The 25,451-nt window shown below is 40.8% G+C and overlaps 1 protein-coding gene across 3 annotated transcripts in view; it reads left to right on the top strand.

Annotated features, from left to right (window-relative positions):
• Nucleotides 1–23,648, top strand: part of LOC108430414 (leucine-rich repeat-containing protein 75A-like) — a 34,388-nt gene extending 10,740 nt beyond the window's left edge. For 2 of the 3 annotated variants that reach the window (XM_037533202.1, XM_037533203.1), the window contains exons 4-5: nt 7,146–7,258; nt 22,805–23,363. In XM_037533202.1, the coding sequence (XP_037389099.1) occupies nt 7,146–7,258; nt 22,805–23,363 (672 nt within the window). Of the gene's footprint in view, nt 1–7,145; nt 7,259–22,804 lie in introns of all 3 variants that reach the window. The other variant, XM_017702884.2, reaches the window with a different exon arrangement.
• Nucleotides 23,649–25,451: the final 1,803 nt, after the last annotated feature.

Below are 25,451 nucleotides of genomic sequence, written 5' to 3'. Positions count from 1 at the left end.
TGCTAAAAGGACACTATCGTATCTGTTTTACCAGTAAAGGAATACGAATATGAATAAGAAACTGCGTTTATTTAAAAAAAAGAATCAGACGGACTTGGAGGAAACTCTCTACGCGGCCACCGGTGGTGCCATCTCTGTGCCATACGAAGAGGGTATGTAGTTTCACAGGAAATAATGAGATCTGTGAAATAATGATCGATCCTGAGCCGAGGCCCCAGTGCATTGTGGCAGCCCACCTACAATTTACAATTTATTATCAAAATAGTACGACTTTATTCTCAAAATATGATTTTATTCTAGAAAATACAACTTTATACTCAAAATATTAAGGCCTTTTATGTGAAATGTTAAAATTTTATTAGACATAATACAACTTTATTATCGAACTTTATTATTTGAACAGGGTAAAAGGGGGCTAACAAGGAATCAGAGAAACAGATGGACTACAGTCTGTAACTGTAGAACTACAGAGTACACTCCTATATGGTCAGTGGGGCTGATAAAATGCACAATGAGCGTAGAAATGTAGAAGTATAAGTGTTAGGGGGCGGGGCTAAAATGCTGTAGGCTAAATAGGCTGATAGGTGTAAATGCACAGATGTTTTCATGATACCCCAAAACGAATGAAATCAAAACAGGCTAATTTCAGCAGGTTTTCAACTACATCAAGCTCTGTATGTTAAACAAAGTGAGGACACTTCAGTTTCCCATGATATGGGCCCTTTAACAGAAACCTCTTATGTACACTCTTAAAAAAGATGGTATTTCAACGGTTCTTTAGTAAAGAAAATGGTTTTACATAGAACCATGAACACTCAAAGAACTCACTGGGTGATTAAAGAGTTCTTTGCATGATGAAAGGGTTCCTCAGATTGAAAGTGTGCATGAATGTGCTAAAGATGGTTCTATATAGAATCCAAAACGGTTCCTTTGTTGTTACAGGCTTGACATCGTGACAATAGAAGAACCCTTTTGGGTGCTATACAGAACCCTTTTCAGAGAGGTTCTATATAGAAGTATCTACAGCACATCCTCCATCAATCACGATGCAGAGAACTTTAATCCCTTTAATCGTGAAAGGCAGCCAGCCTTTCTGTTTCCACACACTCTGATTTGCACTATAGGTTCCTCATCATTCCTCCACACTCTGTTAATTGTGAAGAGCATCAAGTCCACAGCCTCAGTGGCAACAGACATGCAGTGATATAAAGCAGCAATCATAACCAGCCGTGCAGACATAAGCTGAGTCTCTCACTGAACTATATATAGATCTTCAGCATCAGCCTCAGGATCATACACACACACACACACACACACACACACAGGCCAGGCAGAATTACAAAAATAAAAAGTGTAGGGTCAGTCAAAGGAACAGCAAGCAAATCCATAAGCACTCATGGTTTTAATGTGTGCTCCTCCCTTCAGGCACATACGCACATATACACATACACAAAAGATCCTTTGTGCTGCGTGGGGTCTGAAGTTAATAAGCAAGCTGCAAGTAATGAAGTCGCTGCATATTTATATTCTCTCTATGAGCATTATTCATTATTTGCATGTGTGGGCGTGCATTTATGTGTATGTGTTTATATGTGTGTGTGTGTGTGTGTGTGTGTGTGTGTGCACATTCTTAATCAGTGTTTTTTGATGTGGCACAGTGCCCTCTTCTGCAAGCTCTGTTGTGCCCCATCACTGTGTTTGGCCGCAGCGCTGGCAGAGCTTTCAGTGGCTCATTGATTCTTAGAACAGAGCCCTTCATGAATGGAAATGCAGGAAGGGAAGAGAGGATGAAAGAGAGAGAGAGAGAGAGAGACACTCTGGTGAGGCATTAGTAGAAAACAGCCAGCTGAGCTGCAGTACATGACTGACAAATGCTTTGAACATTTATACACATAAAGTCTTAATGTTTTTTAATGAAAACAAAAACAAAAAAAAAACTAATTGCAGAGATTGTGTTTCAGTAATGATAATTCTTAATGCACCACACCGATTTTCAGCCTTTTGAACACGTTTACTTCAAAACAGTGGGATCTAACTGCTCACCATATGGCCGTGAGGGGCACGGATGCAGTCTGAAATGCAGGGGTGTGTCTAATATAAGTCTCTGCCCATAGACTAAACCCCCCGAGTCTTGGTAATATTGTTTGAATAACGTGCTTTTATTTAAAAATGATACAGTTTATTTTATTTATTTTTAGCTTATTACCATCTCAATTAATGCATTGGGTTTAAATACATAACATAACATAATCCTTGTACATATCTAGAATTAGAATACTTGTTTTTTAAATTAAGTAAATATACACACCGATCAGGCATAACATTAGGACCACCTCCTTGGTTCTACAGTCATTGTCCATTTAATCAGCACCACTTTAAGATTAAGAGACCCATATTAGTCCCACAATGGGGAAATGTCACCTCTGCATTTAACCCATCTGTGCAGTGAAACACTACATACACACTATTGAGTGCACACACTTGGGGGCAGTGAGCACACTTGCCCGGAGCCCTATCCGCAGTGCCCAGGGAGCAGTTGGGGGTTAGGTGCCTTGCTCAAGGGTACCTCAGTCATGTGCTGTCAGCTCAGGGGATCAAACCGGTGACCTTCCAGTCACAGGGCCGGTTCCCGAACCTCCACCCTGTGACCTATATAGGTGCACTTTGTAGTTCTACAGTTACAGACTGTAGTCCATCTGTTTCTCTGCACACTTTCTTAGCCACCTTTTACCCTGTTCTTCAGTGGTCAGGACCCCCATGGACCCTCACAGAGCAGGTACTATTTGAGTAGTGGATCATTCTCAGCACGGAAGTAACACTGACGTGGTGGTGGTGTGTTAGTGTGTGTTGCGCTGGTCTTAAGTTTTAAACAAATGAAACATGGAGTTTTTCTCTGGTTTTCCTACGAACTCGAGACTTTTTGTTCTGAAGATGTCTGAAAACACGCACACACACACACACACACACACACACAAAGTGTAAAAGACCCCCATATATGCACAGTAAGCCACTTTTTCTAGTTTTACTTGGCTAGACCACGACTGTTTTTGTTGGAGTTAATGAACCAGACACACCAACACACAGACACACACACACACACACACACACACACACACACACACACACACACACACACACATATGCAGGGGGAAACATTTCAGAAGAGCAGACGGAGTGATTGGAGAGACGAGCAGGTTATTTGTGCCTGATAATTTGTCACATTGTGTGGGTGTGTGTTTGAGTGTGTGATTGTGTGTATATGCCCACGTATAGTGAGTGTGTTTATGTGTGTGCGAGGGCGCATTCTCCACAGGAAGGGAAAACAGAACGAATAATAGACAGAAAGAGAGAGACGTGGTGAAGAAAAAACGAAAGCAGATTAATGTGAAGAGAGAATCCCACAAAGCCATAATCCAGAAAACACTCATGCGGAGCAACAAGACTCATACAGTGTCTCTGTTTAGCATGGGCTTTAACCTCCTCTGTGCTAATGAACTCATTTACACAGAGAGGAAAAAGCTGATCATACATAAGGAGGCACATCTGAAGCTCTAAATGACATGTAATACCTACAGTATTAACTTCGTATAGATCTGCCAGAAGTGATGAAAATCCTGCCGTAATCCATACATGTACACATCAACTGAACTGCATTCTGTAATTATGGAACAAGATATGCTCCCCGGACAGAAAAACGAGTCACCTTGCATGTTTAAGTTGGTAGTAACTTCAGGCTCCTGTGGATAGGGTTGCACAAGGATGAGCTATAAGTACCTGCAGGGTGTGCGACAGGATTCATAGATTGAGAAGAGGTGGTACAATGCAGTGAATGTCTTGTTCAATGCATGGAAAATAGAGGAAATTCTCATAGAATTGTGGACGAAAGACGAAACTGACGGACAGGGACCGCTGGCTTGTTTCATGGCTTGTGAATAAAAAATCACTTCGCTTCCAGGCAAGAATTGCTTCTAGAAGTCAACACAACCAATTTCGAAAGAACACTCCGCAGGGAGCTGCACACCATGAACATATGGAGTGGCGTGGCACGCAAGACGCCTTTGCTCAATTCAGCTCACAAAGTTGCAAAGTGGGCAAAGAGACACAAAAATTGGACTCTTCATGACTGGAAATGTGTTATCTGGTCAGATGAATCTTGTTTCTGCCTGTGTGTGAGTCATACTGGGCATCATGTTCATCATAGACCTCAGGAAGCCTTTAATGAGGACTGCGTGCAAGGTGTGGTTTAAGCTGGAGGAGTTCTGTGATGTTCTGGTTGTTCTGATTACAGTGAAATGGGTCCTTTGGTTGGTCCTTTGCTTGAAATGGGTCCTTTGGTTTGTCATGTCATCAAGGAACATAACTTTCCTATCCCTGTATTCCAAGATGACAATTCTCACCTTCACAGGGCTGCAAATGTGAATGATTGGCATGATGAGCATTCAGGAGCATTCACGCATCTGGACTAGACTGCAAAATCCCCAGATTTAAATCCTCTTGAAACTGTGGGACTACCTGGAACAATGAGTAAGAAGCCAGGAAAGGCATCTACAAAATCTGACTGCACTTGCAATTCTTTCATGCAAGAGTGGGTAGACGTCACCTTCATCCAGAAACATGTCCAGAAACGTGTCCAGTCCATGCCAAATCGAATCACTCATTTAATCATGGAGGCATTACATGCAAATAGGTGCGTTTCAGTCACAGGTGACTCATTTTTTGTCAGGTGAGTGTATTTTGCAGTCTTGGAATAATCTTTGACAAATATCATCTTTACATACACTACAGAATATAGTACTGATATATAAGTGGGAACAGGCGTCTTAATGTGTATAAAATAAAATGCCTGAAACCGCACTAAAACTAAGGACTCTGTTTTGTTTAACACCAGAGTTAGTGCTTCCACACACTGTTCAGATGCTGTAGCTCCATTTGAGCTGCCTTTGGTGTTTAAAAAGCTCCAGTTGCTTGGACACATCATCCCAATTGTTGCTATTGGGGCAGTCATGGGGTGGAGGTTAGGGAACTGGCCCTATAACCGGAAGGTCAGCAGTTCCATCCCCAGAGCCGACAGTCCATGACTGAGGTGTCCTTGAGCAAGGCACCTAACCCCCGACTGCTCCCTGGGTGCTGCAGATAGGGCTGCCCACCGCTCTAGGTAAATGTGCTCACTGCCCCCTAGGGTATGTGTTTCATTTCACGGATGGGTTAAATGCGGAGGTGACATTTCTCCGTTGTGGGACAAATAAGAGTCTCTCTTAATATTCCAACGCCATAGACACCAGTGGTTGGTCGAGTGAGTTAATGTGGCCTGTAAAAGTTCGCAAAAATCCATTTAAATCAAATAATGTTGTATTTTTGTTTATGCAAGATATCAGTTACATCTGTGAATTCAGTTACGGACATCTGAATAAATCGTTTGAGTAAATCAGAGTGAAAAGGCCTTTAGGCTATATTTAAAGTTTACTAACATTTACATATATTTATGTTTATTGAAGGATTAACTGTAATATATTTCACTGTTTAACTGCCACTGTAATCTTAGTTTTAAAATCAGTATGGAAAGGAAAGGAAAGGAAATGTACACCACTGTTAGCTTAACTCAGGCATAACACTACAAAATAGACACTAATGGAAATTAGCATTGCAAAGGCTAGGTTAGCTTTCTTGTGGTGAGTTTCTCCAACAGAGAGAAGGAAGCCCAGGATTAGGACTGCCCACTTTACACCGAAAGAGGAGAATGGACATTGGAAAGTTTTTAACAAGACGTGCTTTTTACATGTACTGTGTACTCTTGTGCCTACAAGAGCGAGACTACCTGACTTAGACTGAAAACATGCATTTCGGGTCCCTGAGGTGCTAAGAATGCTGAGAATCTGTTAAAGTTTAAGAAAGTTGACAATCATATTTTACACCAGACAACTATACAAGCCAGTAAAGCATTGCTGATCTAAACCTGTTGTAATCTGTTTGATCTTTGGCCATATTAAAATTGCATTGGCCGCTAATTCAGAATATTTCGCTCCTCAAAATCAGTCTGGTTAACCGTTACAAAAGCATACCAACCATATGGGTTGAGCCCTGCTCTGAAAGCATGGGTGCAGTTAGACTCTATTCGTTTCAGGTTCCCTACAGTGAGAGACAGGTGAGGCAATTGGTAATCAATAAACCTCCTGATCAGCAGACAGACACCCCATGGCTCCTTGGACCTAGAGAGCTCATGCAGGGAGGCTTTGTGTGTGTGTGTGTGGGGGGGGGGGGGGGGGGGGGGGTTATTACATGAGGGAGGCCAGGGTGACAGCAGAAGAACCAGAGCTAAAGTGATTAGAGTCTCCTTGGATGAGCTTATGTTCAGAGAGAGAGTGACTGCAGGCTGGCTAAGGAGGCTCAGGTTGAATTAATCAATATTTGACCACAAACAGACTGCACAGGGTGAAGCAGTGGATAAATCTTCACGGATTACTTTTAGCCCACTGCACTAGTGATACACCGAAATTACAATTCCTTGCTGTAATCAAAACTGAAATTCTAAACAAAACTGAGCTGACAATGAATAAAAACAGTTTACGCTTGATAGACTTACTGCAGTTCTTGCAGCAGGGCATGATGTGCCACGTCCTCAACAACAGAGGTCAGTTGGTCACCCAAGACAGTGAATTTCACTGTTTTTTAGTTGTACTTTGCAGTTTTGCTCTCTTCTGTGTAAATTGTCAAACCTTTAACATAGAAGTCCTTGAGTGTCGTTCACTCTTCTGATTATTGGGATGAACAGAGTTTGTAAATCACCTGTCTTATATCTCTTGTAGAAACTGTGACATGGCTCCACATGGCTTACATTTTTCCCACTGTTGTTCTGCTGCTGCTCAAACTATTTGAACACATATATGCTGACCAGTGCAGAAGAGTGAAGGAAACTAAAACTGTTTCTCTTTTTTGTTGTCATTAAAATGATTTCAATATAAGATTGCAACACATAATTGAAGTCCTATGTAATCTTTTGGATTTTTTTTGCTTATTACTTGTGGCCTTCTTTCCTCTCTTGGAAAGAAACCAAAAGCACCACTTTTGACCCTTTTCAGCCAAATGTTTCGGTGACCAAAATGTCGGTGCATCCCTGCTTTGCTACCTGTCTTCTCTTTTTCCTGTAGGAGGGCGATTCTTTGAGTGCCATGGAGAAGGTATGTCGTCAGCTGACCTACCATTTGAGCCCTCACCCACGCTGGAGGAGGCAGGGGCTTCTGAAGGGCAAACCCCAGGCCAGGTGAGTCCTGTCAGGTTCTGAGGAGCATTAGCAGTGCTGAAGACTTCGTCAAGCCTCTTCTTTTTTCTAAACGTTTTTGTCCCAGCCCTGGTCCTTGAGTACCCCTGCCCCGGTCAGTCTGTTTTCCCTGCTCTTACACACTCACTTTAATCAGAGACCAGGTTTGAGGAACAAATGAGGAAAAAAAAAAGTGATCGACAAAATCATTTTTATTCCAGTAATAGAAAGGTCAAAAAGTGTTAGGACACTTGATTTTAAGCACTGATAATCTTTAAAGTTCTTACGGTTACTTCATAAAGTGTTAAACTGATGGTCAACTATCATTTTTTTCACCATTCATTATAAGGCAGGAGTCTTTTAGCTTTATGTAAAGTATATATCTGTATCAAGTGTAAATTATTAGCCTATCTTTTCTCAGCTAATTAACAAAAGTATATTACATAGGTAGTAATAATGATTTTATTATCGGGGTAGATTTATTGTATGATTTCTATATTCTGGGTCCCATACAAAGTACCAAACTGAGAAGAATTCAGATCGTATATTGGTGGTTTTGCAAAACATGTCTTATCATCATACAATGTGATAAAATGTTCAAATAGCCTAAAATTAATATTTGCCAACAGAAACACATTTAACAGCATTTATTGTCTCTGTGTCATTATGGCTGTTGCTGATTTAGGCTGAAGTGGCACAAATCAGATTTTTTTGCCCTAATGCGACTCAGATCTGACGCCTTCGTGGCTGTGTGGACACACAAATCTGATCTTTTCAAATCTGACCTGAGTCACTTTCATATGTGGTCCTAGATTGAGTACGTCTCTGATTTGTGGCTATGCGACTTTAATGTGACGCTGAGATGGGAATTCATCCGTTTTTGTTCCACTGCGCATGCGCCAACATTCATCATTACCATGGCTAAGTTAAAGCATTTAAGCAGAGAGGCTTGTAATGTGAACATAGCTTTAGATTTACAGTTAGTTTATAAATTCAAGCTGATCAAGTTTACAGTTTATCCAGGGGAGGGATCTAATACTCAATATGACGGAAACTTAGAAAAGAAGACGGTCACCTCTTGAGAAGGCCTTCATTTGGTCAGAAAATCTCTGCCTCTGTGTGAACCGACTTTTCTGTCAGGACTTTGTTTTGACTCTGTGGCTTTTGTACTTTGCCAGTGAATAAGACCAGGTGTTCTATAGCCAGGCAGGCATTATAATATGCGGTATGGGGACTTATGTACCTTTATCTTATCTGCAGTGCAGGAATGCCGTTCCTGCATATGGCTCAAGCTGAACTGGCAGCCCGCACTCAATGAAAAACAAGTCATCTTGGAGCAACTTTGCTTGCTATTTAATTACCTTGGCAACTCGAGAGATTATAATGTATGTTCACAGCAGGCTCACTGAAAGTGCATCAACAACTCAGCAACCACAAGAGTCAACCTGGCAGCAACAGGCAGAGTTGCTAGCCTTAGTTCTTCAGTAATTACCCACAAACTTGTATTGCTTTTAATGAGAAGCGCTTGTTGTATTGACAACAGAGAAAGTTTTTCAAAGTTCTCATGTTTACACGTTTTGTGAATCACTCTGGATTGAAGTGTCCTCTAAAAGAATACATGTAATACAGGTTTGCACGGGTTCTTGGCAGTAGTAGACAGTAACTAAGTAAATTAATTTGTTACTGTACTTAAGTACTTTTTTCATGTATCTGTACTGAAGTTTCTCCATTCTGGCCGACTTTTTACTTTCACTCCACTACATTTCAAAGTCAAATATCTGACTTTTTACTCCACTACATTAAGTGAAATCTGTCGTTCCTTTTGGTTTCTGTGTGTATAAAAACGTAACATGTCAAAACGAAAGAAGCGCAAAGCCAGAGCACCAATCAGGGCCCAGCGGTCACTTTGTTTAGAGCTGGTTTTGACCTGTTGGTCATACCGACCCAGTACAGCACACGGTTCACCGTCAGCGCAGCAGCGTAAAACTTTGGCAGAGTCTGTTCAACATAAATGATGAACTAACCTAACTTTGTGTAAATAGAGCACAATATAGAAATATGTCCACATATGCAGTCGTGACTGACGCGGCTTTTTACTGAATTTATACAAACACCGTTTCATTTTATAGTAAATTAGTTTGGGCTGGTTTATGTTTATGAACAGACGCCTACAGATCAACATAGTAAAGGAGCTCATTTGTGATCCTGAGTTTAAAGCAGGTTTTTTTTTTACTTGTAAATAAGTTGCATTAAGTTAATTACTCTTTCAGTACTTTTACTTTTGATACTTAAGTCCATTTGAAGGCAAATACTTTTGTACTTTTACTCAAGTGGAGGTCTAAAGGGAGGAACTTCTACTTTTACTGGAGTAATTTTTTTTATTAGGTATCTACTTTAACTGTAAATGATTAGTGTACTTCCTCCACCGCTGGTTCTTGGTTAACCCCTTTAGGCTGCTGCTATCTGAAGCTGCTGGCTTCTCAAACTGTTGTTGCATTTATATGATTTGTAAGTAATGAGATCAAAGCAAAGCCAAAATGCATGGATTTTTAATCAGTTTGGGTCACAAATTGCCACTTTGACCAAGAAATGCATGAATAGGGAAACATTCAGTCTCGTGTTATTGTTACTTTGATGAAACAAAACAATAATGAGCACCTACCACTCCAAACTGCACCGTGAATGAGTTTGCACACTCCTTCGGAAAAATCACAGTGCATTAAGTAGTAAAGGAAAACTTTTTGCATCTTTTACACAGTGATAGAAAACACAGCAGCACACAGAAAGATCTGATTCTGTATGTTAAACATTCAACTGTGGCCATCTTGAACATGCATGCAGCTCAACTGTTCAAGCAACAGATATTAAGTTAAAGTTAAAGTGGACAGACAAAGACAAAGTCTCAGAATGAGTTCATTCATGGGCGAGTTTCGGTTTGATAAGGTTGACAGTTCAGGACTGCATATTTGATCTGACAAGTACGGGGAAGCTATAGCCCACATATGACAATTCAAATATTATACTAAATAAACAAAAATGCATCTGCAGTTAGTCATATATTAATATCTAATGCTAAATAGTATGTAAATATTAAAAGACAAAAACAAAAGAAGTCATTAGCAGGACTAGTAATGGTATTCATATTCAGTATAGAGATTACATTTTATTGTATATTATAATAGCATTTTTTCTTTCCATTGTGTCACAATTGTTAATCAGGTTTGCATAAATATTTTAGCAAAATACTTCAATAATGATGAATGTGATGACAAGCATAAATAAAAAGGACTGGTAATAATATGTTGCATAGGTCAGCAAATAATCATAGAACAGTGAAGAAAACGCTCCATTTGTAACAGATTGGCAGGGCAGTGCTTGTCATAACTGACTATAATGAAAAAAAAACAACAATTTAAAATCTAATTTGAGTTTGAAAATGCATGGGAATAAATAACAGCTGTATAATAATTGATATGTGACAGCTTTTTTTTATGCAACTCAGCTATATACTTTCCTGACAACCATCTTACATCTCCCAAAATTAGGGCATTATCTCAAACGGTGGATGTCCTTGTCTGTCCTCCCCTGAATTACATTAGTGTAACTGTTCTAGGTGACAGCTTTTGAATACGAACCCCTTGAATGGCCAGGACCCACAGACAGGCCCAAAGATTTATTACATACTTCTATATCCTAAGAATATCTCAGCCAGTGTGCATTGAAGCCCCTGTAGTTACCAAATAATAGTACATAATCATCCTGGGATTTTAAGGGTTTAATGTACTGGTATTTGTTACGTCGCGGACAGTCAGGGAGGAAATTTACTGGCCTACAATTCATTGAAAAGTTTTAACAGGGATGTGACGTGTGATAGTTTTGCTCATATATGTGAATAATTATAAGGGCATTATATTATAGCTACTTTGCTGTTATGAAACGTGAGTGAGCTGAACATGTACATGAACGTGCTACCAAGGACATGATTGAGATGGCCTAGATAGCCTGGCTGTTAATAGGGTGATTGGTCTAGCTGGCATTACCAAAAACAGTGAAGAGATGCTTCTCTTGACAAACCTTTATATCGGCACCCCCTGAGGAGAAAAACTCTAAGTAGAAGCCCATGAGTCGCTGTCTACTGCTGAACCGGTTAGCTCTGGTGTTAGCTTAACTGCATTAGTTCATCCAAAAAAGCAACCTCTGTTGCTCAAGCTCTAATGGTTTCAGAATGGTTTTCCCTTGGCTGCGTTTAAATAATAAACCGTGTTTTTCACATGTACACCTTTGCTTACTGTTGTATTTTCCTTCATGCGACGGATGTTTTAGCTTGCTAGCACCAGTACACAGTGTACATGTGCATTTTGATTGCAAGCTACTAAATATTATCCATCCATCCATCCATTTTCTAAGCCGCTTCTCCCTCAGGGTCGCGGGGGGGTGCTGGAGCCTTTCCCAGCAGTCATCGGGCGGAAGGCAGGATACACCCTGGACAGGTCGCCAGTTCTTACAGATAACCAAATATCAAAATTAGACAGAATGAATGTCACTAAAATGTAAATATTTTCCTAAAAGCTCTTGGATTCAGGTTTCACTAAGCTGGGTCCTTCACATATTGCATTAGTGAGTAAGCAGAGAGCCTTCCTTTTAGAATCTGAGAAGTGGCAACACTAGCAATTACAGAGAAATGCAAGAGCCATCATAAACAACATTAAACCCAAGTCACATGCACAGCAGCCTCATAAGACTGCTTTGGTTGTTTATGCCTTCAGTTGGCTTCTGTCCTTGAAGAAGGTTTTTAATGTAATTACGCTTGAAGCTTTTTTCCCCCTGCGCTAACGTATTCATCCATCATTCTTCTGCTTCTTCTCACTAAATAAAAATCCGCTTTTACTCTTGTTGATTTAGCTGATCTATATTTGGTGGCTGTGTGTGTCTGTGGGAAACTGCAGTCTTTTTATAGCCGTCAGCAACTGAAAGAGTTTTATCAGTTGGACTCTTCTGTGTTTGCGTGTGTCTGTGTATGTCCCCTAAGCTCCACTGGAGCCATGGGATCAGGAACTGTCCAGTTTGGAAAATTCTTCCCATTCTCAACCCCCCCTCTGTTACGCTTACCAGAACACATCGGCATCAACATGACTTAAAAGGGAGCACATTTAGACAACAAACCAATTCAGTTTCCTTTTTGCTTTACTTCTTCAAGCTTTCAGCTTGTGCCAGTTCAGTGGAATTGGCTTAATTGATTTATAACTGCATTTACATCCCCGTCATTATTAACAGAACATCTAGAACAGAACTGTTCTAACCACAACATAAGAGTCGTAAGTAGGAGTAGACAGATATGAACATTTGCGCCAGCCACTTGGGCCACCTAGTCGCTGAATCTTGTGACCAATATTAAGACTAAAGTGATACTGATATTTACAGTATATAATAAAGCTATGAAGCATCATTTCCATGTAATGGAACAGATAAGTCAGAGGCCTAGTAAGGAACAACATTGATCAGTTCTTTGGGAGATTTTGATGATGCCGTCAGGGTATCAATATATACACACCGATCAAGCGTAACATTATGATCACCTCCTTGTTTCTACGCTCATTGTCCATTTTATCAGCTCTACTTACTATATAGGTGCACTTGTATCATTCTCTGCACTGCAGTAACACTGATGTGGTGGTGGTGTGTCAGTGTGTGTTGCACTGGTACGAGTGGATCAGACACAGCAGAGCTGCTGAATTTTATAAACACCTCAGTGTCACTGCTGGACTGACAATAGTCAACCAAATCAACCAAAAATATCCAGCCAACAGTGTCTTGTGGGCAGCGTCCTGTGACCACTGATGAAGGACTAGAGGATGACCAACACAAACTGTGCAGCAGCAGATGAGCTGTCGTCTCTGACTTTACATCTACAAGGTGCACTGACAAGGTAGGAGTGTCTAATAGAGTGGAGAGTGAGTGGACACTTCGTTTAAAAACTCCAACAGCACTGCTGTGTCTGATCCACTCACACCAGCACAACACGCACTAACACACCACCACCACATGTTTAACATACAGAATCAGATCTTTCTGTGTGCTGCTGTGTTTTCTATCACTGTGTAAAAGATGCAAAAAGTTTTCCTTTACTACTTAATGCACTGATTTTTCCGAAGGAGTGTGCAAACTCATTCACAGTGCAGTTTGGAGCGGTAGGTGCTCATTATTGTTTTGTTTCATCAAAGTAACAATAACACGAGACTGAATGTTTCCCTATTCATGCATTTCTTGGTCAAAGTGGCAATTTGTGACCCAAACTGATTAAAAATCCATGCATTTTGGCTTTGCTTTGATCTCATTACTTACAAATCATATAAATGCAACAACAGTTTGAGAAGCCAACAGCTTCAGATAGCAGCAGCCTAAAGGGGTTAACCAAGAACCAGCGGTGGAGGAAGTACACTAATCATTTACAGTTAAAGTAGATACCTAATAAAAAATATTACTCCAGTAAAAGTAGAAGTTCCTCCCTTTAGACCTCCACTTGAGTAAAAGTACAAAAGTATTTGCCTTCAAATGTACTTAAGTATCAAAAGTAAAAGTACTGAAAGAGTAATTAACTTAATGCAACTTAGTTACAAGTAAAAAAAAAACCTGCTTTAAACTCAGGATCACAAATGAGCTCCTTTACTATGTTGATCTGTAGGCGTCTGTTCATAAATATAAACCAGCCCAAACTAATTTACTATAAAATGAAACGGTGTTTGTATAAATTCAGAAAAAAGCTGCGTCAGTCTCGACTGCATATGTGGACATATTTCTATATTGTGCTCTATTTACACAAAGTTAGGTTAGTTCATCATTTATGTTGAACAGACTGTCCCAAACCTTTATGCTGCTGCGCTGACGTTGAACCGTGTGCTGCACTGGGTCAGTATGACCAACAGGTCAAAACCAGCTCTAAACAAAGTGACCGCTGGGCCCTGATTGGTGCTCTGGCTTCATGCTTTTTTCGTTTTGACATGTTACGTTTTTCACTCACACCAGCACAACAAACGTTAACACACCACCACCACGTCAGTGTTACTGCAGTGCTGAGAATGATCCACCACCCAAATAGTACCTGCTCTGTGAGGGTCCATGGGGGTCCTGACCACTGAAGAACAGGGTGAAAGGGGGCTAACGAAGTACCAGAGAAACAGTTGGACTGCAGTCTGTAACTGTAGAACTACAAAGTGCAGCTATACAGTAAGTGGAGCTGATAAAATGGACAGTGAGTGTAGAAACAAGGAGGTGGTCATAATGTTATACCTGATTGGTGTATGTGTGTGTGTATATATATATATATATATATATATATATATATATATATATATATATATATATATATATATCATATATATGATATGATACTATATATCACATACTTCAGTAAAGTAAGAAAGGTAAATTAGAAATACCCTTGGTAAAGTATTACTTGACTAAAAGTCCTTGAAAGTGAAACGTATTTCTACTGTGGTACTTTATCTCAAGTATAAATACACAGAATTGATGAATGGTGTTCTTAACTAGGCCTCTGCCTTATAAGTTCCACTGGGAATGATGTTTTATAACAGTGTTATGAATGATATAAAGACATAGTTTAAAGGCTCCTGTGTTAATACAGCATAATTTACTTCACACGTAATGTGAATGTAATGTGAATTCAAAATGTTTTATTCAATGCATAGATATATTACAAAGTCCTTATGTAGGTACTCTTCAAATAAAGTATTACCAACAGTTGCTTAACATTACACTATGTAAGAGCTGGAGATTTGGAGACCTAACGATTGTAAGGAACGTGTGGAAGAACATTTTGTAACATGGGTTGTGCTTCATAAATCTGATGATTGTGAGTGATTTGAAAGAGCATTCAAAGAGAGCTCAGTCAAAACTCGGTTAAGCACGTCTCCCAAGTATATGAGTGAATTATCTACTGGTGTCATCGTATCTTCATATATTCAGTCTAATGCTGGTTTTGCATTTGAGACCTAAACATCAACTTCTTTTTTAGGCCTGAGCAGGTGGCATTTATACATACAGATGCATGATGTGGTCCCAACAACTTCTAAATTATTATTTCAGGCTTTACAGGGCGACTCGAAGCAGCACACACACACACACACACACACACACACACACACATACTAAATCAGTAATGCTATGTCTTTCAATTTTAACAAAAGCTCTTACATAGTGCAGCTTTAAAATGCACAACAGTTTGGATTGAAGTGCTTTTATAACCACAATGCATGACACCGAACCAGCATTTGGGATATGAGGATGGAGTCTACAATCCAATAGATATCGATCTGTGATATGACATATGCCATGGGTCTGTGTGGTGCAGTGGACAAAAGAGAGGTCACTATTCTACATGATCTAAAACGCCATTCCTCTTTGATCTCATATTTCTGTTGATGTTCAGCCTCTGTTGTTAACCATGTGTTACCAGGAAAGATTGGAAGTGATCTAAGCTAATGTGGTTAAAGACAGCATGTGTATATGTGTGTGTGTGTGTGGGGGTGGAAAATGAGTATGTGCGCGGGTGCAGTGCTCAAATGATGATGACCTGTACATCGAGGATCATGATGATGAGGTTATGTGAGATCTCATATGTCTGCAAATGAAACGTGACCTTCTGTTATTTTGCCTCATTTTCATAATTTTTCATCTTTAATTCAAAAGTGGTGGAATATGCAGAAAATTTGCCTTCTTAGTGTATTTGGAGGCCACGGGGTGTCAGGTTCGACAGAATTCAGACACTCGCGGACCAAACTGAACTAAAATAGGCTCATTAGCAAAAGGAGAATCCAAAATCACAGTCATCCAATCCAAAGTCAGAAGCCAAAATAAGAAAACAACCTTGAGTCCAGAATCCAAAAAAAAAGGTCACACCAGAAATGCCAACAGTACTAAGCAGGCCAGGCTAAAGACGTACACAGAAAAGTAAAGTAACAAACAGGAAGGCTCAGGAAGGCTTGGGAAGGTTCGGGAAGGTTCAGGAAGGCAATACTTTGCAAAGTGCAGACAAACTGAGGGAGTTTATGTAGTGTGCTGGACAGGTGAGCTGGACCAATAATCAGGTGAAGCGGTATGGTAGAGAGTCACATGATAGAGATCTGGGGTCAGGTGATCAGGTGGGGTGCTCTGGGAAATGGAGTCCGGAGGCTGGGAAGTAGTAACAGCAGGACCAGAGGGAGGCGTGACACAGGGCAAGTACCAGAGTGTTCAGCCCCACTCAATAAAGGCCACTGGGGATGCATCGATACCAATGCTGGTATTGGGTATCGGCCTGAAACCTTGCTCATTTACTCGGACCCGTACAAATTTACTGACAGCACAAAGAATGATGAATATATCCCAGCAAGATATTGAAATGGCGAGATGGTAAAACAGCACCCCAATGGCAGCTGTACGTCCTGTTAGGTTGAATCTGCCATGCTGCCTCAGAATGGCACATTGGACTGTGTGACACTGAACCTCCCTGAACCCAAACCGAATGCTTCTGAAAAGCAGTGAGCTCTTGGTCAGGAAGTGGTGGTGTCAAGAGCCAAGCAGTGAAAAACTAATTAGGGTGAGCACCAGTAACAATTAAAGGAGCATAATCCCATTTCCTGTGAGAAAGTGGTCCATTTCATTCAGAGCCAGTTTCCTTCTTCCTGCCTGTCACATGAAGGCTGTTCTCCTAGAGTGCATCTGTTAGAGGGAAGCCCTGTTAGTGCCATGAACCTGCTCATTAGAGAGCAGAGAGAGCGAGAGAGGGAAGGGAAATAGAGAAAATGCACAAGAAATGCACAGGTTTATTTTTATTCAGCGCCTGGACATGGGGTCATAGAAAGGTCCCATATGTATTAGTGTCACGATTGGCCCCTCCCAGTCCTGTCCATGTGTTCGTGTTGTGTTTTAGTTTGGCCCACCTGTTTTCTTTGTTTTGGTTTTTTAGTCCAGCCCCCTTGTTTTGGGACTCCACCCCTGATTGTCTTCGGGTTGTCTCGGGTTGTTTGGTTCTTGTTTATCATGTCTACCTATCGATCAATCCGTGTTGGCTCAATGACCCTGGACTGTTTGGACTACGACCCTGGATTTGCCCTGAATAAATCTTGCACGTGCGTCCGCCTTATCGCTCACGAACATAACAATTAGATATTTAGATGTATCCATTTGCAATGAGAATATGTCATGTACTGTGCAGAAATCAGAGACTGCCCCTTCATTTATTTCATTTACAATCAAAAATCTTTTTTTGGTAGATATTCCTGAGAAGATGTGAAAACATAATCCACATGCATAAGGAAGGGAAAGTCAAAGGTAAATGTATGGGAAAAACAGCGTTTCCAAAACTGGACAAAAAATGATTAAAGGCTACATAGAAAATGGGGCTCCTAACAACCATGCAGGACCTGGTAGACACCAAAACATTCGCCAGCAGAAAAATAGCACTTAGCTTGCCTCTTTGACAGAGAGGAGAAAATCAAGCTGCTTCAGATCTGAAAACATTCACAGGTGTTTCTGTCCATCCTTCCACTGTGAGAAGACCACTCAGTCCTGTGGGTCTGAAAGGATGTGTAACTCTCAAGAAGCTTCACTGAGAAAAGGAAATAAAAAAGAAAAATTGCAGATCAAACAAAAAAGCTTCAAAACAATGGACTGACCACCCCAGAGTCCAGACCTCAACACTGAATGCAAACAGCTTCTAAGACTGAACTTTGGAGGTGTGAAGAAACATCCCTGCAGATTCCTTTTCTAAACTGAAAGCGAGCCTCATGACCATAATAGAAGCTGTAATAAAGGCAAAAGCTGGACACAGTAAATGCTGAAAAAATGATCTTTACTTGTTGGGGCTTCTGTGTAATTTCCTGCTAAATATTATTCTTCTGACCCTGAAAAATGAATAACTTGAAGTTATTAGTGCTTAATTTAACATTAATATTAGAACTCCATTTTGACTGGAAATAAAAAAAAATGAAGTGGTCTCTGACTTACGCACAGTATTGTATAAACACCTAAGCAAATAAATTGAAGTGAGTAAATACTGTAATAATTGAAATACATAGAAAAGTAGTTGATATTTTTAACTAGTTAAAGGAATATGGGTTTGGATCCAGAGTATTCCTTGAAACTCCCAGGAATACTGGGAAAAGTCTCCGTTTCTTCTTCAGCAAATGAAGTGTTTTGGCCCAGCCCAAACAACTTCCTTACTGTGTGATTCACTTTTCATGTGCCATCATCTCTCTCTCTCTCTCCCTCTCTCTCTCTTTCTCTGTAAGTCATTGTGTTAGTGATTGTCTCCCACAGCATACTGATAGCTTCCAGTCACTAATGGCTGAGACCACAAAGCCCATAGATTTGACCTGTGCTGGTCAAAGCTGCCCTGCATTGGGAAAGCCTTCCTAATTGTGTTAGTATTGACCAGCAGGCTGACAACTTGCCCTTTCCACAGCGGGTTTTCAATACTTTCAATTTTGGAACTGTGTGCACCTCTGTGTCTGTGTGTGTTTCTCACTGTGTGTGTGTGTGTGTGTGCAAGAAAAGAGTTCTTGCTTCTTTCTAAGCTAATAAAGTCAGGCTGCAATTATGGTGTGGCTTTTGAGCTGAAAGTGGAGTCTAACCTCAGACTTCAAAGATTAACTCAGTCTCCCTTGAATGTTTCTTCTATCTTAAATGCACTGAAAATTAGGGTTAGGACATATGCCAGTATACACAGCCAATACTTAAGTGATGTTGTCATGTGATACTTAGCATGGATACCTTGATAAGCCTAAAAACAGTCAACCACAAACAGACCCACCCACAAGACAAATTAACATAAACTTGAATTGTATAAACCATGTTTTTGTTTATGCACCAACAAGCCAAAACATTATGACTATTATGCCATCAAAACAGCTCCAACCCACCAAAGCATGGACTGTAGAAGACCTCTAAAGGTACCCTGTGATATCTGGTGCCAAGATGTTTGCTGAAGATCCTTCAATCCTGTAAAGTTGTGATTTGGAGCCACTGCAGATCAGCATTGTTGCAGCACATCCAGATGCTGGATAATTTTGAGATCTGTGGCCAGTTGCACCAGCTGTGCGTAAGTTCAAACGTAGGCTAGTTGTAATGTAAATGTTTAGTTCAGGTTTATGCATTACTAAATCAGAACAGGTTGCACCACACAAACCTATTTTTATTACAGTGAGATTAGTGTGAAATATTTATGCGTCCTCCTGAGCAGGTTTAGGTTTAGGGGAAAGCATCAAAAATCACATAGAAAGCACAAAAAAAGACCAAATCATGACTTTTCTGGTTAACTAAGCTAAAAATTGTAAACGTGATATGCTGAGATTTTACTGGTGGCTCTAATCATCACTCTAATCATGAAGCTAAACACCCACAGCTCTCACTCAGTGAGATTTGAGAGCTGCCCAAACTGCTAAACTGAGGCGGCTGTTGTGTTGGTTATCCAGAAACATTGTTTTAAAAGCTGCATATTTGGTTGTCTAAGGGAAATAATGCCGCTTCCATGCTGCTGATGAGTGGTCATAATGTTTTGGTTCATCGTGTATACAGTACTGTAATATATACAGCTCACTGCCAAAGTTAGAGACCACCCTTCATTTAAATACCAGTCGATTTGGCCCGTAAGGTATTTAGTTTTAGGTTTTTAGTGTTATTCCTTTTTCGCACACAACAAAAGGAGAAATGAAAACCTTTAACTCAGAAAAAACACATTTAATATAAACAAACTGCCAAGTTACTTAAGCAAGTCTTGAACAACTGTTTCTTTGAGGTTTCAAAAAGATACGCTTAAATGACGAGTCAAACTACATGCTACATCTACACAAAAAGGTGGAACACACACACACACACACACACACACACATATATATATTCAGCAAGCCCTTTTTGGACTAGCCCACCACACTAGTGGTCCCAGGTAAGAGTTCAAAGTATGAGACCCCTGCACTAAACCATATATTTGAGTTCATCTATCTAGCAGTAAAACACAACTTATTACTTTGAACAAGGTACTTCATTCAAATGTGTGCATAGGTTTCAAATGTAGGTTCAGCCAACACCCAGAGTCAGATTTGGTACTGGGAGAGAAAAAGTTGCATCAGTGCATCCCAACTATTATCTCTCTATCTCTCCATTCATCCCTACATCCTTCTATCCTTATCTACCCTTACCCTTGCCTGGTCTCATCCATATATACAAGAGTCTAGCTTAGAATTTAGCAGTAGAACTTGGCAAAATGTAATATTATGATCCTTTAGGACGTTTTTCACGACTGACGATGGGCCACGATATTTCTTTTTTCTGACATCTTATAAGTTATAACAGTGAAAATAGTGTCACATTTTAAAGGTACTACCAAATCTATGAAACCAGTTACTTGTGTTCAACATTTCACACACTGTGCTGCACTAAATCCAGTTTAACATCACTAATTATGCTCTTTTTAACCAAACACTCAACTGGGAAGTGTTTTTAAGTACTGATGATATTTGATTATGGGTACTGATGACAGTCTTTAACGTTATTGTGATAAATTACATTACAGTGTGTCACAATATGCTTTTCATGTAATTTATCATGATAACGATAAATAATTCCATGTTGCCCAGCTCTGAGGACCAATTTTATTCTACCCCTTGTTTTCGAGTGTCACCTTGCCCCTTGCAACTGAGTTAGAAGGAGTGGTGGTTGAAATCTTCCCCTACAAATTGGAGCAACCCTCAAATAAAAAGAGCACTACTTAATTAACAGGCTACTAGCGCTGCTCTGTAGGCGAACCTGCCTGTCTTCCGTGATAGCAGAGTGGGGTAAAGTCCAACAACCTCACTGCTGGGCTTTAGTTACACTTAGAGAATCCTACGCTTGAAAGGGGGGACGTGACAATTATTCATTAACACCCACCCCTGATTCTTCAGTGATGTGAAGCTGAAGTCAGATATTCGCCAGCGTCTTGTTCAGATTTTTCTGTTCCACCTTCATTTTCCAGTTCTGACACCTTAGACACCAGAATGTGCAAAACTGCTGCACCATTTAAGGTGGAAGACAAATAAAACAGAACAGTGCTTCCTGTTAATGACTCATTCTTATGATGTTGGGATGGAAGCACACAGTTTGTTGTTTACACTGAACCGAGTGGACTGTGCGTGTGTGTGTGTGTTTCCCTCAGGGGGTGACCTGTGTGTGTGTGTGGGCGCCTACTCTTTTGTGTAGATCTGCATGTGTGTTTATGTGACAGTTCTATTATCTGTATGGGAAGCTCTTTTAAGGCAACACCTATCATTTCAAATTGGGCTTTGTAAGTGCCGAGAGCTCTGGCTGCTTCTCTGTCTCTCTCTCAGACTCTGAAGCGCTTTAACTTCTGGGCTTATACATCTTACTGTGACACCGTCTCTGTACGAGTATGCAAACTGTCTCTCCTCTGCACCAATTAGCACCTGATGTATGTGCTCTTCTGTCTTCTGTCATTTTTCTCTACTCTTTCTCGCTCACAGCTTTTAATGTTCTTGTTTTTCTTCCTCTACCTCAGTGGACTGCAAGTTCATGCATGTGGGCATTGTGGTGCCCGCAACATATTGGGGGCCACATACACACTACTGAATAGACACACACATTTGGGGGCAGTCGTGGGCTGGAGGTTAGGGATCTGGCCCTGTGACCGGAAGCTTGCCGGTTCGATCCCCAGGGCCAACAGTCCATGACTGAGGTGTCCTTGAGCAAGACACCTAACCCCCAACTGCTCCCCGGGCGCCGTGGATAGGGCTGCCCACCAGAGGAGAAAATGAAGTGGACATTTAGGAAAGACACGGAGGGAATGTGGATTATGATTGGCCATGACACAATGACGAATTAGTACTTTTAATTAATTTTTTTTATTATATTTATATTATAATTGTTTGCAGGAGTCCACTGGTGGTTCGTGCCCCGGGAATAAGACCTGTAAAACCCATTAGATGATCTGGGCCTGACCCAAAGCATAATAGACCCACCTCTGTGCTTAACAATTGGCAAGGTGTTCTTTTTCATCAAATGCTGCTCCTTACTTTGTCTAAACATACCGTTGGTGATTTCACAAGGCCTCCGATTTAGAGATCACAGTTAAGGTTAACTTCTGATGAGCCACATAAATTATGTTTGTTCAACAACTCTGCATCACAATTTCAGTGTGAGGTACATCTTGCTGCTGGTTTTTGGCAGTGCTGTGGGAGTTTTGCATACCTGACCAGTCTGCATGCAGTATTTTCAGAGGTTTTCCTTTGTCTTTCAGATCTTGTCTTGACTTCAGCAGTTCTTCTTGAAAGGTCAAACAGGGACAATAATAAGCAGGCAGTTTTTAGATATCTTCTTGCTTTGGTAAACTCTATTATCTGTAGTTTCAGATCCTCACTCAGCCGCTTCCAGTTGTTGGAAACATGTGGGTTGATAATGAATTGTTACATATTTTCTGAAAGAAAACTACAAATTATGTTTTAGAAACATAAACTGAATAAAAATGAATTCATTTTTGGCTTTTTTCTCTCTCTCTTTCAGTCTGAAGGTAGTTCTCTCCACCCCTCCTGCTGGCGGCATGCTGGACCTGTCCGGCATCCCCCTCTCATGGCGAGACACAGAGCGCCTGGTCATTCATCTGAGGCGCCACTCCTCCCGTGTGCGAAGCCTGGAGCTGGGCTTTACCGAGCTAACAGACAATGCACTGCTGCTTCTGCTGCCCACGCTGGCTGCCCTGCCCGCACTGGAGAGCCTGGCGCTCAACGGCAACCGGCTGACCCGTGGCATCCTGCGCCAGCTCACTGACACCCTGAAGGACCCAGGCAGCTTTCCAGCACTAGCCTGGGTGGACCTGGGCAACAATGTGGACATCTTCTCCCTTCCTCAACCTTTCTTGCTGGGCCTGCGCAAGCGCTGCCCCAAGCAGGGCAATCTGCCCACCATCCAAGAGCAGGGAGAGGCACAGCCAGGCGAGGCTGAGGAGAGGGGGTTTGGGATGGCGGGCTGGGCCGGGTGCGGGGCATGTGGAAGCACAAGTCTGGAGGAGGTTGGAGAGGAGGAGACATCCACGTGGACTTCAGGGTCAGCAGATGAGACATGATGACGATGTCGCTGGTATGAGGAGAATTTCCAAGTGTCTCTAATAGTTAGATAAGTAACAGCCTTCAGGTGGACGTGGAAGAAGGGTCGGGGTGTAACGAGACTCATTTTCAGAATGAATCCAGAATACATTTTCAATTCTGAGGTGGTGAAGTTTGGACCTGATTTTTGATATTTTGCAGATTAAAAATGTCTTGATTTTACAGAGCTGTAATTATACACTACATGTATAGGTTTGGTTCAGATAAACATTTCAAAATGTGAAAAATAAAGATCTTATCAGTTAGTTATCAGAGCTGTTAGTCTCATGGGGTAATAGATGATCTCATAACGGGAATCACTGGGTACAGCTATGAGAAATTTTGGGTTAAATGTAGGTGGGAGCGTAGACTTATCAGGGTGGGAATAAACTGAATGAATATTTCAAACCCTGTTCAAAGACTTATGAAGACGGTAAATGTCAACATTGTCAGACATAATGTAAGTTAACATGGCAGAAAAGCCGCCCTAGGATACACCATAGTGGCTGTACTCTTGTTTGCAGTGGACTCAGCAAGTTGTCCCCAGATTCTCATGACGGGACTGTCTGGCCCTGCAAGATTACTAAATCCAAAAAACTGAACAGCCACATATAAAAACTTATACTGTATCTCCATTTTCAACCCCTCAAACTGAATCGATACACAATTTACACCGAGTCTGACAGCGTTGTGTTGCTTTTTCCAGTGATTTCTTGTTTTACAGTCTCCATAAAAGAGAAACGAAACATAAATGAAGAGACAATACAGCCTATACAGTGTTCAAAACTGTATAGAAATTCTTTAAAACAGTGTTGGATAGAGGAATTCCTGCTGTTGTGAAGACACACAGTGTGCCGATGTGTACGATGACTGCAGCCATGAACCTCCAAAGTAAAAAGACCACAGAAGTAAGAATCAGAAAGGTACAAACCATTCTGGACAGAAACCTCTCCAGCTTTAAGTAGCCTCCCAGTTTTAACTCGAGATGTCCCAGTCTGTCCGGAAAGATCAGTGTTAAGTCAATAAAATAAAACGTTTTAATGGATCTGTATCTGCTGTATTAAGCCTGATTAAATTCCGGCCCCATGTTAAGGCTGTCTCACTCCATCATGCTGTACTTGCACTAATGTCAAGGTGATGTAAACAGACATTAACCACAACTTCTGGCAGCTTTCAGAAGTTGACAAGCCGTTTAAATGTCTGCAGTGTGGAGAAAAATGAAAGCAGACCAGCAATGCTGGTGTTTCAACTGCGGTTAAGCCGGCAAACTTTCATAGAAACATGCTTAAACTAGCCACAGGTAAAATGTGAATGCGCAGCTGATGCACGTTTAGTGGTAAGAGTAAAGCTGAAAAAAATACTAAAATACTATAACAAACACTGTAATATACTTTACTGACGTATTTTAAATTGTAAGCCTCACTGTTGAACCGAAACTTTCTACGTTTTTGTTTTTTATTTTACTGAATTTAAAAACTCCAGCTGTTTTATGCATTGTGTGAAGATTTCATAATGAATGGAGCAATGAAACTGCTCCAAAATGACTTGGAAAAAGGTTTCCTCCCCCTGTGAAGTTACCACTTTAAAGATTTTTTTTTGTCGCAACAGCAATGATATATTTTCTAAACTGAGCCAATTTTACTAACTGCCTATGAAAATACATACAGTTTGGTATGTGACATTGGCTCAGTTCGGTATTAAAGGAATTGGGTCACACCATCCCTAGTTTTTATCACTGTTTACAGCCCTACTCAGAGTATCAGTCATACCAGCAACAGAGAGCTCAGAAGACTCATACTCCAGTGGTTTCTTAGGTGTGGTCTTCTCTTGCGTTACTGCCTGAAGGCCTATGTTGCCTGGTATCAACAGCTGACCACTTGCTAAGCTCCGCCCCCTTTGTTACTGTTTGATGAGCTTTCAAGCCCACAATGTTCAGAATAGATTTTTTGATTGGAGGAGCAGATTTACTCTGATAATTTATATTTTATCATTTGTAGAGCAACCGATCTAAAACTTTAGATAAAAGTAGAGTAAAAGTTTGCCAGCTTTTGCCTTTGTATGCAACACTG

This window comes from Pygocentrus nattereri, chromosome 23, assembly GCF_015220715.1.
Source record: "Pygocentrus nattereri isolate fPygNat1 chromosome 23, fPygNat1.pri, whole genome shotgun sequence".
Taxonomy (NCBI): Eukaryota; Metazoa; Chordata; class Actinopteri; order Characiformes; family Serrasalmidae; genus Pygocentrus; species Pygocentrus nattereri.
This window is presented reverse-complemented; position numbering and strand designations above follow the sequence as displayed.